Here is a 15,000-nt window from a genome sequence, read left to right on the forward strand (position 1 = left end):
CCTTAATTTAAAGTGTTACCTTTAATCAAAGCCCTGGTGATAACGATGCAGCCTTTGGTAAGGCCCCTTTGGTAGTATTTAAACTTTCTACACTGATGTTTTATGTGCCTGTGGGGGCATTCCTGCTCCAGGCAGAGAGGATCTCTGGCCAGTGCAGGTGCAGACCAGGCACTCTGGGCTGGCAGCTGCAGAACCTGCCTGCTGCAGGCAGGGCATGGAGCTGGGCAGCAGCCTGAGCAGGGCTGCTGAGCTTCCTCTCCATCACCCCTACCAGGAGTATCCAGCACCAGTGGCCAGCAGGGAGGCACAGACCTGCTGGCTCACAGTCACGCCCAGGACACAGCCACTGTCAGGGGTCCTGGCCCAGCCCAGCTGGGTGCTGCTTACCTGTTTTACTGTCCACAGTGAAGTGCTGCTCCCCCTCCAGCACACTGTAGACTACCCGGGCACTGCTCCCGTAGGTGGGGTCGTCAGCATCAGAGGCCATCACCTGCATCACAGAGGTGCCTGCAGCAAGGACAAGGAGGAGAACAGAAAGTTAGGCAGGAATTTAGAGGAGCAACACAGACCTCAGAGCAGAGCCCAACACTGATTGCTTGCAAATGATGAGGGAAAGAGAACAGCTGAGTGCAAATGCAGCATCACCTCCCCACCAAACGCCTGACAGCCAGGACTCCAGACACTGCTGCAAATGCCTCTGGTGTGCTGCAGAGTGGCAGCAGGGACAGGATCCTGGGCCAGGATCTGCCGTCCAGGAGACCCCTGGTCTGAACAGCTGGGAGCTTTTCTCCCAGTAGCCTTCTACTGGACCGTCCGGGAAGGAGCTGGGGATGTCACACTCACACCTGCCCTGCCTGTCAGCACAGAGTGACATGGTCACCTCAGACCAGAGAGGGACCACCCAGCTGGGGCCTGATCCAAGCTGCAGCACCACTGCAGCAGGCAGACCTGCACAGGGACAACAGCCTGGGGAGAGGAAAGGCTTTCACTTGCCCAGAGCCAGACATAGCACCAGGTCCTCATGCTCTACACGTAGCAGGGCAGGAGGACTATAAATTGGATAAAAGTCCATCAAATGTCTGCAATTAAGTTATTGATTTTCAAGGCTGCCTCATTAAACTGGGTACTTCACTCCAACTGTCCCTGTGATGGCTTTAATTTGACATCATGTTCAATTTAACAAAAGCAGGACCCAGGACATGAGGGTGTGGGCAGGAGCAAAGGGGTTGAGATCTACAGAGACAACAGAAGGGAGGAAGGAAGGGAAGCCTACACCTACCTACAGACACCTGGAGAAAGGAGAAAGTGTGACCGAAGCACAGTGAGGACAGGTTACCCTGTTTCATCTCCAGCACCAGACTCAGTGCATTCCTGCCCAGAGGTCAAGCACTGGCCCCACTCAGTCAGAAGCAGCCTCTGTTCCCGTGTCACAGAAGGCAGATATGGAGCTGAAACCATCCAGAGGGGCATGACGACCCTCAGCCCCTGGTGCCTTCCTTCTCCTTTGTCAGGAGACCACAAGCCCAGAGCCTGCAGGCAAGCCAGGAATTTCCTGCACCAGCCCTGCCTGGACTCAGGCACGAGATGAGGCAGCACAGACAGCAGTGCTGCTGCGGGCAGCTGGGATGCACACACTCCCCTCCGTCCAGTTCACTCTGATCTCCTGGAAAGGGTGTTCACTGAGGGAAACGAGCAGTTACCATGGTTGCTTTTCATTCTCCTTAGCAGCCTTCTCAGAGCCGCAGCTCTGCTGATAACAGGAGAATCCCCCTCATCAGTCTTCAGCAACAAGCTAGTTTGAGTCAACTTATTTATGCTTTGCTGTCTCCAGTGAAGTTATGGTGCATCCCTGCCAGGCACGTCCAGATTTTACACCACGGCAACACTGGCTCTCTGCCTCGCAAACAACTGTTTAAGAAATACTATTGTTGCATTTCCTCCTCCTCTCCCTGCCATAACACAACTCCTTCAAGCAGGTATGAGCCAAGGCAGATCACCCCCACGCCAGCACTGCACATTCTCTCGGGCAGTGTGGCATTTCCCTTGGGAAGCTTCTGGTCAGAAAGCAAAAAAAGGGACCAGAGAAGGGAAATGACACCAGGGTCTCCAAGCATCCTTCTCCCACCTGCAGTAGAGAAGCCTGCTAGGGATGCTGGAGGTGCCAAAGTCTGAGAACCACAGAAAGCAGTATCTGCCCCTGGGGACAAGAGAGGGCTCCCTCTGCGCAGCCTGGCAGCAATCAGCTGAGAGCCTGATGTCCACAGCAGCACCCACTCCTGCACCTGCAGCACAGGCAGAGCCTGCTGACTTTGCACAAACATCCCACGCTCCAAGAACCACTTGTTCCTGCTGAGGGTTAGGAGATCCAAAACTCACCCACAGGTACCCAAGCCCATCAGTTATTTCCCTGCCCTTGCCCTGTATACCCTGTGTCAGGACTGCACATTTGCAGACAGAGCAGGTTCCCCAAGGACTACATCACAGCCTCCTGTTCCAGTCATCTTTGTGCAGTCATCTCAACCCAGGGATCACCAGAGGCAGGCTGGCCACTAAATGTTTGCACCAAACTCTGCATCTCATGCTGCTTCCCCCAAGATGCATTCATTCCATTGCATAACCCACCTCCTAATCCACCCCTGTCAGACACAGCTGTACTTCCTGTGATCCAGTATTTACCTGAATGCTACAAAACTGCAGATTCTGAAGAGAAGGCAGGACCTGTGCCCACCCAGGGCATGGTTTGTGTCACCATTCTAAGCCATGCCTTGGACAGATGAGGTAGGCTGCTGCTCTCAGGCTTCCTGTGCCAGCACTGAAAGCTCCTGGCCCACAGCTGCTGGGCACTCCCAAGAACTGGAGCAACGGCAGCAGATCCAGCTCCAGGTCCCAGAGGTGAGCCCCATGTTTGGGACCAGAGTTTTCCGCTCTAGAGCAAGGGAAACCAAGAAGCACGAGGAGCATTGCAGCAAGACACCTTTACTCAGAGGCAGAGATGGGGCACAGTGCCCTTGGGCTGCAACCAGCAATGCCAGAGGTGACGGAGGCTCAGCCCTTCCCCACTGGCCCTCACAACATCTCATTAACAAAACAGCAACATCAGCCAGGCACGGAACACTGACCCCACTTTGTGCCTTGACTTCTTGTCGGTGAAGGTGCACTGCAGCCTGCTCAAGGTCACCTAAAGGGTATCAGGAATTTACTAGTTTAACTTTCCAGCATCCTCCCCTAACCTCCACTTATCCCTTTTCCACCCCTCCCTCCCACTCTCTTTCCATGTGAAGAGCAACGGTATTCAATTTCAGCTTAACCTGGTCCCCTCCTTCCTGCAGAGACAAGTTTTCCCTGGCTCCCACCCTGCTCCAATATTAGTCCCTGCTCTCCAAGCACAGCACTGCCCACAGCAAGTACAGCATGTACAGCTTTTATTTAGTTTTCTGGCACATGCCTCAGCCATAAAAGATACACTAAATAAAATCTAAACATCCATCATGTACTCAGCAGCCCTCCCATAACCAAGAAGCCTGAGCCTGTATCCAGAGAGATAATTAGACATGTAAAATGAGATAAGACCTTGGTTCCTCCCCCGAACAGCTCACTCCACAGATCAGAGGAAACCAACAATTTTACATAAAAACTAAGAGGTCAAAATCCATCTTTTATTCTCCCTTTGCAAAGGTGAGATCTGGCACAGCAGATCAAACAAACCCTGATTTCCTCCAGAAGAAAGGGGGAACAAGACCCTCACTTCCAGAGCAATACTTCCCTCAGCTTAGCTAACCCTGGCTGCCTGCCACCCTCTGTCCCCACGGGCCCTGCTTGGGCTGTCCCCATTCCACACCCTGAGCCATCCTGGAGACCTGCCAGGGACAGCAGCCAGCCCTCAGCTGTGCCAGCAGCATCCCTCCTGTGCTGGGAGCAGGGTCAGCAGGGCAGGGAGGAGCTGCCCACACCGAGAGGGGCCCGTGGTGCCCCAGCAGCTGTGGGTTCAGTGTCTCTGCAGGGTCCCTTCCCAGGAGTGCAGAGCTCAGCCCCCACAGCCACCCTGCCATGCTGAGTGTCCCCAGGGCTGGCAGGGCACGGCAGCCCAGCCCAGTGCCCTGGATGGGATGGATGGGGCTCTGCAGGACACCTCTGGAATAGCAGTGCCTGTCCTGGCGTCTGTGACTGCCATCCCACAGCACCCAGAGTCTCTGGGGCCAGTCCCAGTGACCCTGCGTGAAGAGGGCTGATGGCTCCAGACCACTTGCTATGCCACTCACTCCAAACACGTTTAGCTAAAAGAAATGTTGACAGGCAAACTCCAAACACATCCATGAGCAGAGAGGCCCTGCACTGAATCCACAAGCAACTGGCTGGGACCTGTCACTTCCCCAGGGACAGAAGTACATCCAGGCTCTGGGCAGACAAAGAGGCAAATGAGCAGCAGGAAAAACCAACACTTGCTAAATTTGACTGTCCCTCCTCACGGCAGCAGTCACCCTTCTGCGGTAAAACCAGGAGCCTCCAGATGCTCTCCAGATCAGCTCTGGGGCTCAGTTGCCACCCTCAGCTAGGGCAGAGCCCAGGGCCACTTTCTGGCCATGCTGAGAGCCCTTCAGCTCCAGGACAGCACTCAGGGCACTTTAGCCCTGCAGAACATCAGGGACCCTGCAAGGAGTGCTGTGTCATGCAAAGCCACATTCCCTGGCCTGATGCCAGTGTGCAGCACTCCCATCCCAGGTGCCTGGGTGCCACGGGGCAGGAGGGATTTTATAAACAATGCAATTTACAGCTTTTGTCTGGCCCCAAACACCTGCAGCAGCCGATGCACCCCAGACACATTCAGGCAGAACATCAGGGAAAAAAATGAACTAGAGGAGCTTAAAAATTACTGGAGCAGAAGTGAGTTTCTTGCAATCTTGTGAACATCCTGACTTGGTAGGAAGCCAGGCCCAGAGCAGATTCACTGCACAGCCCTCTCACCCCACAGGACAAGCCTGAGGGCAGTAACCTGGCAGGGTGCAATTGCTCAAATGTGCTACTGTGAAACTTCTTTTGGGGTGTCTGGCCAGAGAAAGCCAAAGCACCCCAGCCTCTGGCAGGAAGCAGGTAAATGTGGTGCCATGGGGAGCAAGCCAAAGCATTCCACGGAGAGGCTCAGGTTCCCCCTCAGGGACTGCCACAGGCAGCCTGGATGAGGTCCTCACTTGGGCAGGGCAGTGTTTGGAGCCCATCCTGTGACCTTGAGTGCAGTGCAGAAAGGGGAAGGACTCATCTCATTAAGGACAAACAGACAGGGCAAGCCCCAGCTCTCAGCCACTTGCTGTCCCAGCAGCTTTCAGATACACACAAGTGACTTAAGCACTTTATAGCAAGGGGGGAAAAAAAAATCAGATTGCCTGCAAGTGTTCTGGCAGCATGGTAAACAAAGTGTTTTTCTCTGCTTCCAGCATGGAGATTAAACAATTTCTCTTCACAATAATCACTTCTGCATTCAGCCAGCTTTGTGCTGGAGTCAGGGCTTGACCCCAAGTTTCTGTCTGTACAGCCAAATCGCCTCTAATCTGGACATGGTGCTACACAGAGAAATGAGAGTGAAATGCACCAAGGGAGGAGTGATGTTCTGATGAAAGCACATGCCTTTCCTGGCATGCTCCTCACTCCAGGCCCTGCCTGCTCCTCAAGGACCCCACAAGTGAGCTCTGGGCTGAAACACCCACCCTGTGCAACCAACAGAGTTGTCTAACAGGAGGCACTGTGTGCTGGATTTGGGCTCACGCCTGAGTGCAGCAGACAGCTGTTAGGCAGACCCCAGGGAGATCAGGAAAGGAGCTCAAAATACAGCTAATTTTAGCACCTCCTGTAACAAGGTGAAGCTCTTGCAGTTCCAAGGCAGTTGGCTGGGTCCCATCCTACATTCTTCTGCAGCTGCAGGTCTCTCCCTTCGGTACTGGATTCTGCTCAACTCTGTTTTGGAGAGATCCACACTGGGGTATCCAGGCTGAGCCTTGGGTGCCAGCACAGAGCAGCCTGCAAGCTCTTGACCAGCAGCCTCTCCCTGAGGTGACAGGACAGCAGTGAAGCTGTAAACAGGATTTTACACAGACTGCTCCTTGGAATGCACGGCCATGGGGACAGGGGAGTCAGTGAAAATACTCCCCAGGAGCCCCTGCCTTCCTCAGCCTGGGTGACTCCAGGGCACTGCCTCCAGCCAGCTCCCTCGGGGGACTGAGCAGGGACCTCTCCACCCCTCTACAGCCCCAGCTGACCTCCCAGCTGGGCAGCAAACCTTCAGCAGCAGCACTACTGCTCCTGATGCCCCAGGCCAGATCAGGTTTCTCCAGAAAAGCCAATTGCTGGTTTTACAGCTGGTTCTGCTGTGCCAAGGGAGGACAGATAAAGCTGGCCATTCTGGATGTGCTTCTTCCAAGTGCAGGATATCCCTGTGTAGAAAACAATGACTTCTCCAGCCTGGCTCATAGGCTAGGGTTAGCTCCAGGCACCACCTCTGCCCTTTACAAATCCTACACTCCAGCCTTATCCTCCTGACCATCCTGCATCTGCCGCTTTTGATCCATCAGATAACAACAGCAACCCCTTTTCTTTCCCTTTGCAGAGGTTTACAGCGAGTCTTGATGAGTTCATGGAAGACAGACACTAAAGCTCACTAAACCCCCAGAAACCACCCACAGCCAAAGAAATTTCCAAGCTGAAAACAGACGCTGGCTGGGAGAATATTAAGGGAGCATCACATGTCCTGTGTGTGCTGTTCCTCCTTCCTAAGAATGCACTCTGACCACTGCCAAGGCAAGATCCTGGAACAAAGAGACCTTTAGGCCACCCTCAGTCTGACAGTCTCAGGCAGCACGGATGATGTCTACCCAAACACACTGCCCTGGCCCCAGCACAGAGCAAGGGGCAGCTGTGCTGCCAAGCACGCCCAGTTACTCCCAGAGTTTGTGCAGTTCTCTCATTTGTTATTCCCTCTTAGACACTAGGAAATCAAATGACTTTCCCTCCCAATTAGTACTCCTTCATTATGCAAATAATGTCCTTTGATCTGCTCCTGCTGTCACAGAACGGATCTGACTGTATTTGGTTTATTCCTCTTCACGCCCCAGGAAGGCACCCACCTCTGGGAGCTGGGACTCTGCTTTTGGCAGGGAATGGAGAGTGCAGCTGAGAGCTGCCTTGAGTGAGAATGAAAACCACCCAAGCACAAACCCCACCGAGGTCTGGGAAGGCAAGACCACAAGAGGAGGAAGAAGGGGTCACCCTTAACTTTTCAGGCTGGGATGCAGAGCAAAGGCTTCCAAGCAGCAGAGACCGGGAATGAGCAGCTCCCTACAGCTCCAAGCTGGAGAGCAGCTCTACCCTTGGAGTGGCCCCATCCCAGGCCCTTCCCCAGCAGAGCACAGCTGAATACAAATGGTGCTGAGAGCAGGCATGGCCACCAGCAGGTCCCCAGGCTTTGATCTCAATACACTAAGAGCCAACCTAAGTTCTCCAGCCTTTGTACTCCTCCTTGGCCAACACCAAGCTGGGAACACCTCCATCCACACTCAGGAAGGCAGAAAGGCACACTCCCCATTCACTCTCTTGAAAATACCCCACAGGTCATGGGGAGACGCTCTGTCCAGCTCAGAGACAGCAAACATCAATACCAACTACAACAAAGCCACGATCACAGCTGCACCCAGCCTTGATGCCACAAAAGGAGCACTGCCACACAAAAAGGGCCTGGCAGGTCACTTCCCACAAGAATATCCTGAACTTCACCTCCCTGGCCCAGGAGCTTCCCATATCCTGCACCCTCAGCCCTCCCTACAGCATCTGGAGCTGAACTTCTCACACCAGGTCCATGACCAGCCCTATCTATCTCCCAGCTGCTGAACCTTGGAGGGTTGATGAGAAAGCTCCTTGCCAGCCTTGCCTGTTTATGCTTTCACAGGATGTGTCCATCTTGTCCTTCGTGCTGCCTGTTCCTGGGCAAAGCACTGCTAAGCTGAGGGAGAAGTGGGAGGGAGCTGGGGACTTGCAGCAGCAGCAAGTGGGTCCCTCCAGCTCTGCACTCACACTGCTGGGGCCCGGGGAAGCAGCAGCACCAGGGGAAGGTGATGTGTGAGGCTCTCCCTGGGCTGTCTCCAGGATGAGGCTGCTCTGGAGGAGCCCATACACTGCCCAGGATGGCCAGACTGCAGAAGGCTCGGAGGCTGTGGCAGGCAGGTAGCCTGGAAAGCAGAACAGGCTCTTGGCTCCAGCTCCCCTCTCCAAGCACACAGCTGGGAAATGCAGCCCACGCCGTTCACAGCACTTCTCTTCACTTTTAACTTCCGAGTATTTTAATTTGCAGGAATCGCCTTCTTTCATGTTGTGAAACCGTGTTTCTTTCTCCCTCTGATCTCCAATTTCGCATAGAAACTGTCTCCTTTGATATGTCTTGTTCACATCAGTCTGATCAGGCAGCTCCATAATTGTTAGTGATTTTCAAAGAACTGGAATCCTTGTCTAATACCCAGAGTTGAGAATTCCTTGCTTTTTAAAATGTTGTTCAAGCAAATTAGATTAATTTAATTTCTTTCTTCCCTTTGGGAACAGGATGCCTCTTGCTTTGGTGCCCACATGCTGTCTTTCATTTCTCCAGGAGCACCCAGCTATAGTTCAAGGGGTCACTCTCTGACTGAGGGAAGGATTTACACAGGTAACTGGAAGCAGAAGGAGAGCTTGGGCTGCCTCAGGAGAACTTGTTCTCCATACATCAACAGAATCCAGACAGCAGCAGCTCCTCTGGTGCAGGTGATTCCTGTACATCTGTACCTGCTGTAGGCCACGCACCAGCCTTGCAATATGCTGCACATGAACCATGGAGAGCTGGAGCTCTCTCCTGAGGCAGTGCAGACCTGAGCAGCATTCCCTGAGCTCTGCTGCCAGGATGTCTCTGCAGTCAGACCTTCCTGCAGCAGCACAGCAGGACCTGGTGGTTCACCTGACCTGGCCTCTCCAGCCCCTGGTGCAGCTCAGCTGCTCCCCATGCCTTGGGGGCTCTCTGCAGTCCTGGCACTGTTCCTGCCCCTGTGCTGACAGTGTTGGGGTCCTGCCTGATCTTCGACGTCAGCCTTTCACAAGGTTGTCTTCTACCTGCATACAGCCTTTGGGAACAGTGATTTACAGTTCCTGCTGGCAGCACATGCTGACACACACAGCCTGCTATAGGGGTAGCACAGTGTCCAGTGTGGACAGGGATTGGTGTGGCTCTGGGCAGTGCAGCACTAGTCATTCTCCCGGACTTCAGCTATGTTCAACAGCATGGGAACCCAGCAGAAGCGAGGGCAGCAGTGCTGCAGCTCACTCATCACCTCCCGGCACCCCTCCTGAAGCTTGGGTGAGCACAAAGCCAAAGGTCCTGCTCTGCCATCCCAGGGGGATGGACTTGTGTAGCCTCATCATCCCTGCATCATCCCAGCCTGGCCCTCAGAGCTTCAGTGAGGCTGACCACCAACACACTTATGAGGGGCCTTGGTGCAAAGGGGATGGGCAGCTAAGGCTAACACAGGGAAGCCACACTTCTGTCACAGAGACACGAATTCCCCAGTCTCAGCCAACAAGGCCTGGCCCCTCAGAGAAGGACAGATCCAGCTGAGAAGGGCCTGGCAGCTCTGCATGGGGACACACAAAGGGATGATGTCTGGGCAGCCCTGGGGCTCAGAAGAGCAGCAAAGCAGCACACAGAAGACAACCTGAGCTGGGGGAGAAGCACCACCCAGACCAATCTGAACCACAGGCAGATGTGAGCCCCTTGGTTTGTGAGGGCTTAGTCCAACCCCCAGCATTTAGGAGGGAGGGGGCCGTGCGAAGCCAGAGTCAATGCACAGCACGCAGCTGGCACCACCACAACCTGTCCCCAGAGCACAGCTTAGGGCTGAGACTGAGCGCTCAGCCAAAGGCTGGCAATCAGCTCAGAGGGTTTATCCACTTGTTTTTCTTAAGCCACCTTATTTATTTTTCCCTTTTGGCTTCCTAGCTCTGGAATCCCTGGGATTTGCAAGTGGTTTTGGTGGGGTACAGCAGGCTCAAGCTTTGACAGGAGAGTGGTTTCCCAAGGTACACCAACCCACAGCAGACCTACCGACGGGGGACAGCTCGGCCACGCTGCCGATGTAGGGCCCCTCCAGGAAGCGAGGCTCGCTGTCGTTGATGTCCTGCACCTTGATGATGAACTCTGACTCGGGCTCCAGCAGCTGGTCCGTCTGCCGGTCCCGGGCCTGTGCCCGCAGCGTGTAGAAGGTTTTCTGCTCCCGGTCCAGGCGCTCGGTGGCGTGGATGTCACCTGTGATCTCATCGATGAGGAAGATGGTCCCTGCACCCTCCCCGGAGATGGTGTACTTGATGGAGCCGTCTCCCTCATCAGAGTCCGAGTGGATCTGCCAGGGAAAGAGGGAGAGGGTGGGAGCAGGCTGGGGCTGTGCTCGTACCCAACCCTAGACAGCTGCACAAGATGCCCATGGGCCCTGTGTGATGCCCCTCTTCCCACTCTGCTCTTGTTGGACTGGACAGTGAGAGAGAGCACCACCAGACAACTCCTGTGCATGAAGGAAGGCCCCAGTAAACTGGAATTTCAAGCCTGCCTTTACAGCTCTGCAGATTACAGATTCTGCCAGTGCACCCCCACTATAAACCAAGGGACAAACCCCTTTAATAAGGGGTTATGAGATGACGGAAAACTGAAGGAAAACTCAACTGCACTCCAAAGAAAGAGGCTTCCCCATGGGCAAGGACCCAGGACCCTGGCAGCACGTGATCACCTCTCCCAAGCTGCACAGGTACCTCATCATCAGCATCCCTCCCCTTCTACATGAGCAATTGCCCAAAGTCTGTCCTCATCCACCTGCTCTGCCTCAGCCACAGCCTCCCTCCATGATCTGGGCAGCTGCTGCTGACAAGTCTCCCTGCTGAAGAGATCTCACACCCACTGCATCCCTGTGCTGGGTTTACATTGCAGGGTAACAAGGGTCACAACATCCCATCATCATGCCCAGAGCCCCACATGGACAAAATCTGCAAAAGAGTATGACAAATCTGCTCATGTTCAGGACTAAAAACAGACCCTGAGGAAGACGCCTTTGCAGGCAATCTCTGCTGCTTCATTTTTTAATTAAGACAGTGTTTGGAATTAGGAAAAGAAAGGGTAAACAGCAGTTCCCCCATAGACCAAGAGATGACTGGAATCCAGGCCAGACGTCCAGGGATAATTTTATTGGTGGCATTAAACTGAGTTATGAGGTTTTTACAATCCAGCCACTTATGAGAAATCTATTAACAGTAACTGGACAGGCAGAATGCATCTTGACAGAGAGCAGCATGGGCATTAATTGGGGCAATCCATACTGGGACAGGCCCCCGGAAAGGTTTCATCAGCTGCTTTCATTTGTTTCCTACAATTTCTGCTTAGAATCAGCAAAGTCATGTCCCCCCTCCAAAAAAAGAAAAAAGCCGTCCATTAATCGGCTAATGAAATATGAAAATGTTTATGGGCCATTCAATCTTCCAAACTGCAGTTCTATAATCCACCTTTCAGACATACAGCTCTACCAGCAAGAATTTATATCAGAGCTGCCTCTTTTTTTACGATGCCTTCATTATATTTGTCTTGTTAGATACAGTTTATATATTTATTTCACAAGTGAGGGACCCACACGTTAGGCAATTCAATGCATTTTGCACAACATTCACAAATTACTGCCCATGGTGACATGTCTCTCAAGGCTTGCCTGGAAGGAGACCTTCACCAGCTCACAAACAGGGCTGTGAGCCCAGCAGAGTCTGGGACCATCGTGATGGCTTTGGCTGCAAATGTGCTTATGGGGTGGTCACCCTGCCCTGGCCACCTGGAACATCCTGACCTGGTCTGTGGGCATGGCCATCCCAGCCTGGCCATCCAGTCCCAACCCTCCCTGCTGGCTGGAGGAGAGCTTGCTGCCCTCTTCACTTTATCATCCTCTCCCCAGTCCTCACTGCTACTCTGTGAGCTTTTCAGAACGAAGAAGGAGCACCAGGTCTGTACAGCGCAGGTAGCAGAAACCTGTATTTTTCTGCTGAACACCGGGCTCATGATTAATAATTAGGTTAGAGATAAAACATCCAGCATCACATTGAGCTCTCAGCACATCCTCTTCACATATTTGCTCATCGCTGACTGCTGGGAGCAGACACCAGCATCCCTTCAAACCGGAATGTTAGGAAGAAAAATGGAGCCGGGGCTCAAGGGGCTGCAGAGATTGATTTACAGGGGAAGATTAAAAGAGCTAAATCTGTGCTGCTTGGCTAAACAACTAATGGGGGAGGGCTGGGATCACAGACTACAGAAACGCGAGGGGAGATGCCACAGACCCAGACCACATCCCAGGGATGTTCTCTCCTCCCTGTTACAGCAGGCAGGCTTGGGGAGCACCGTGCTCCCACGCAGCCTCAGGGTTCCCTCCACGCCTGGGCACGGCAGGAGACTGAAGTCACACAGCTCTAGCACACACTGGGCCCCAAGAGCAGAGGGACCACCCAGCCCTGCCTGCAGCTCAGCCCCAAGCAAGGACAGCAGTGTCTGCAGAACTGGGACATCCAGAGGGCGGACAATAGGCTGATCTGTTCCATTTGTTAAACAGGAAAATTGTTTCCTTGTCCTAGAAGACTACAACCAGAATTCTTACGAAGCCATTAATTACAAACTAATAATTAAATCAAAATTAAATATGAACAGAGGTGCACATTCCTTATTAAAAGCAATTAAACAGAAAGCACAGATACACAAATAAAAAATGACTCCGGGGCTAGAAAAGAAAGAAAATCAAATAAAAACTAGCCCGTAATAAAGGCGCACTCTGTTTGCTCCAACTCATAAAGCCCGAGTTCATCAATTTTCTTTAAATATTAGCAACTTAATTAAATCTGCTTTTTTCCCTTTAATCCTCTCCTCTATCTAAAATAGATCTGTCCACATGCAGAAGTTTGTAACTAGTGCTGACCCCATAATTCTATTTAAAAAACCCAAAGAAATCCACATCAAACTGACAGCAGCCTCAGGGGAAATTACAGTTCAGAAGAAGGATTAGCTAGAGAACCCAGATTTTATGGAAATGGTATCGGCCCTTCAGAAAGCACATGTAGGTGTGTGAGAAGTATCCACAGAGGGCAAGCCCCAGCTACTCTGCAGGGTCCCCCAGAGCAGGGAGGCTCCAGACCCTCTGACTGTGCTAAGAGGGCTGGCATACTGTTGGCGACACACAGTGTCCCAGGCAGGCACTCCATCCTCTCCCAGCACCAGGAAAAGCCTGGCTCTGCTGGCTTTCAGCCCTGGGGATCCTCAGGCAGCGATCTCAGAGCTGCTGTTGTGAGCCAGGCGGGTGATATGGTGGGTGATGTGGAAAGGGGCTGTAAAACGGGTGAGTTGTAGGTTTCAGTTCAGCTGGAGTCGAGGCATTGCCAGGCCTGTGACAGGGCCTGGTGCCTCTGCTGCTCCCAGGGGAACCATGAATTAGCTGTGCCTGCTCTGAGGGCGGCAGAGGAGCGCGGCTTTGAGTGTCTGCTGAAACGGACACAAATCACCGCTGAAATCCCTGCTGGCCCCCAGCCAAGAAACCCATTTTCAAGCTCCTCCAGACTCATGCCCAGACGGCTAAGGCCATCAGACAGCCCTGCTGTACAAGCTCTTGGGCACTCTCCTTCGGGGTGAGCCCATGCCTCCAGCTCCAGACGGATTGTAGTGTGTTCCTCTGGCTGGTCCCAACAGCTAGCATTGCCTTCACCCATATACGAACAACACATCCGCCTGATATGTTGGGCAGCTGCTTCTCCAAAGCTCCCAGAAAAGGATAAAGCCCAGCAACCCCCAAGGTGAAATGCTCCTTCAGCCTCAGGACACCAAGAGTGGAGGGAGCAGAGGTCCATGTCCAGCCTTCCCAGGAGGTCACACACCAAGGAAGCGTGGTGAGCTCCCACCTACAGACCCAGTCCTTCCGAGCAAGGCACTGTCACCTGCCAGCAGCTCCCCCAAAGACAGGCCTTCTTGCACCCACCCCCAGACATCACAAGAACCCAGTATACAGTTGTAGGAACACAGATGTAAATCTTGGTGTGTCCTGCTCTCATTTCTGGGAGCACATTAACCTCACCACCCCCAGCAGGGACCAGGCTTCTGCCATTGCAGTCCACAGAGTATTTCTCTAGCCAGGCCCCTGTGAAGAACCTTCACATGGGCCCTCTCTCTGCTCAGCACTGCCTGCACGTCCACCCTGCCCCTGGCTCTGTCAGCCCCATGGAGACATCAGGTCAGCTTACCTTCCCCACATACAGCGGCTCCGTGCCCGTGTACTCCTCCACCACGAAGAACTGATTCCAGACCCAGCCACGCTTCACTCGCCCGCTGGCCAGCAGTGCAGGATCCCCGGGCTCCCCTAGGCCAGGGCCCTCCACCTCCGTGTGCATGGCCCAGGACCCCAGCTCCTGGATGGCGCAGAACAGCAGCAGCATGGTCCACAAGAAGCCCTGCAGACCCTTCGCCATGGCACTCTAGGAGGCTGCATGAGCTGGAGCTTCTGGATGGGCCGCCAGCATCCTTTAGGGAAGAGTAGGAGGAAAGCCCACACTAGCACTGTGAGGCTGCCCAGTCAGCGCAGAGCATCCCCATCCCTGCTGCATGCTGCGCCCTGCAGCTGGAGCACTCCTGTCCAGCCTGAGTCACATCTGTGACAAGAGGCGTCCCGGACTGCCTGCTGCTGGTGTGGGAGCAGTCAGTGCTGGTGCCTGGCAGGCTGCTCCTGGGTCTCCAGAGAAGAGTCTGGCAGCTGGCATTTGTCCCCAGAGGCAGAGCTGCAGGGCTCCGTGCCCAGCTGGCACCGGGGAAGGGGGCGATGCTCAGCCTGCTGCCCACCCCACCTGCGGGCAGGGAACGCCACAGCGGCACACGGGGCACAGACACACACTGCTGGCATTCACAGGAGGAGGAGGAAAGCTCTTCCACAAATGTTTTCA

At 53.8% G+C, this 15,000-nt stretch overlaps 1 protein-coding gene across 2 annotated transcripts in view; it reads right to left on the reverse strand.

The window, feature by feature from the left end:
- Positions 1-14,705, reverse strand: part of CDH22 (cadherin 22) — a 52,136-nt gene extending 37,431 nt beyond the window's left edge. For both annotated transcript variants that reach the window (XM_066198905.1, XM_066198904.1), the window contains exons 1-3: positions 14,308-14,705; positions 10,106-10,400; positions 388-507 (exon numbers count right to left, since the gene is read on the reverse strand). In XM_066198905.1, coding sequence (XP_066055002.1) covers positions 388-507; positions 10,106-10,400; positions 14,308-14,532 — 640 coding nt within the window. In that variant the 5' untranslated portion in view covers positions 14,533-14,705. The remainder of the gene's footprint in view (positions 1-387; positions 508-10,105; positions 10,401-14,307) is intronic.
- Between the last annotated feature and the right edge of the window lie 295 nt (positions 14,706-15,000).

The sequence above is a fragment of the Chamaea fasciata genome, unplaced genomic scaffold, assembly GCF_029207755.1.
Source record: "Chamaea fasciata isolate MVZ Bird 193981 ecotype frontalis unplaced genomic scaffold, bChaFas1.0.hap1 SCAF_17, whole genome shotgun sequence".
Lineage (NCBI taxonomy): Eukaryota > Metazoa > Chordata > Aves > Passeriformes > Sylviidae > Chamaea > Chamaea fasciata.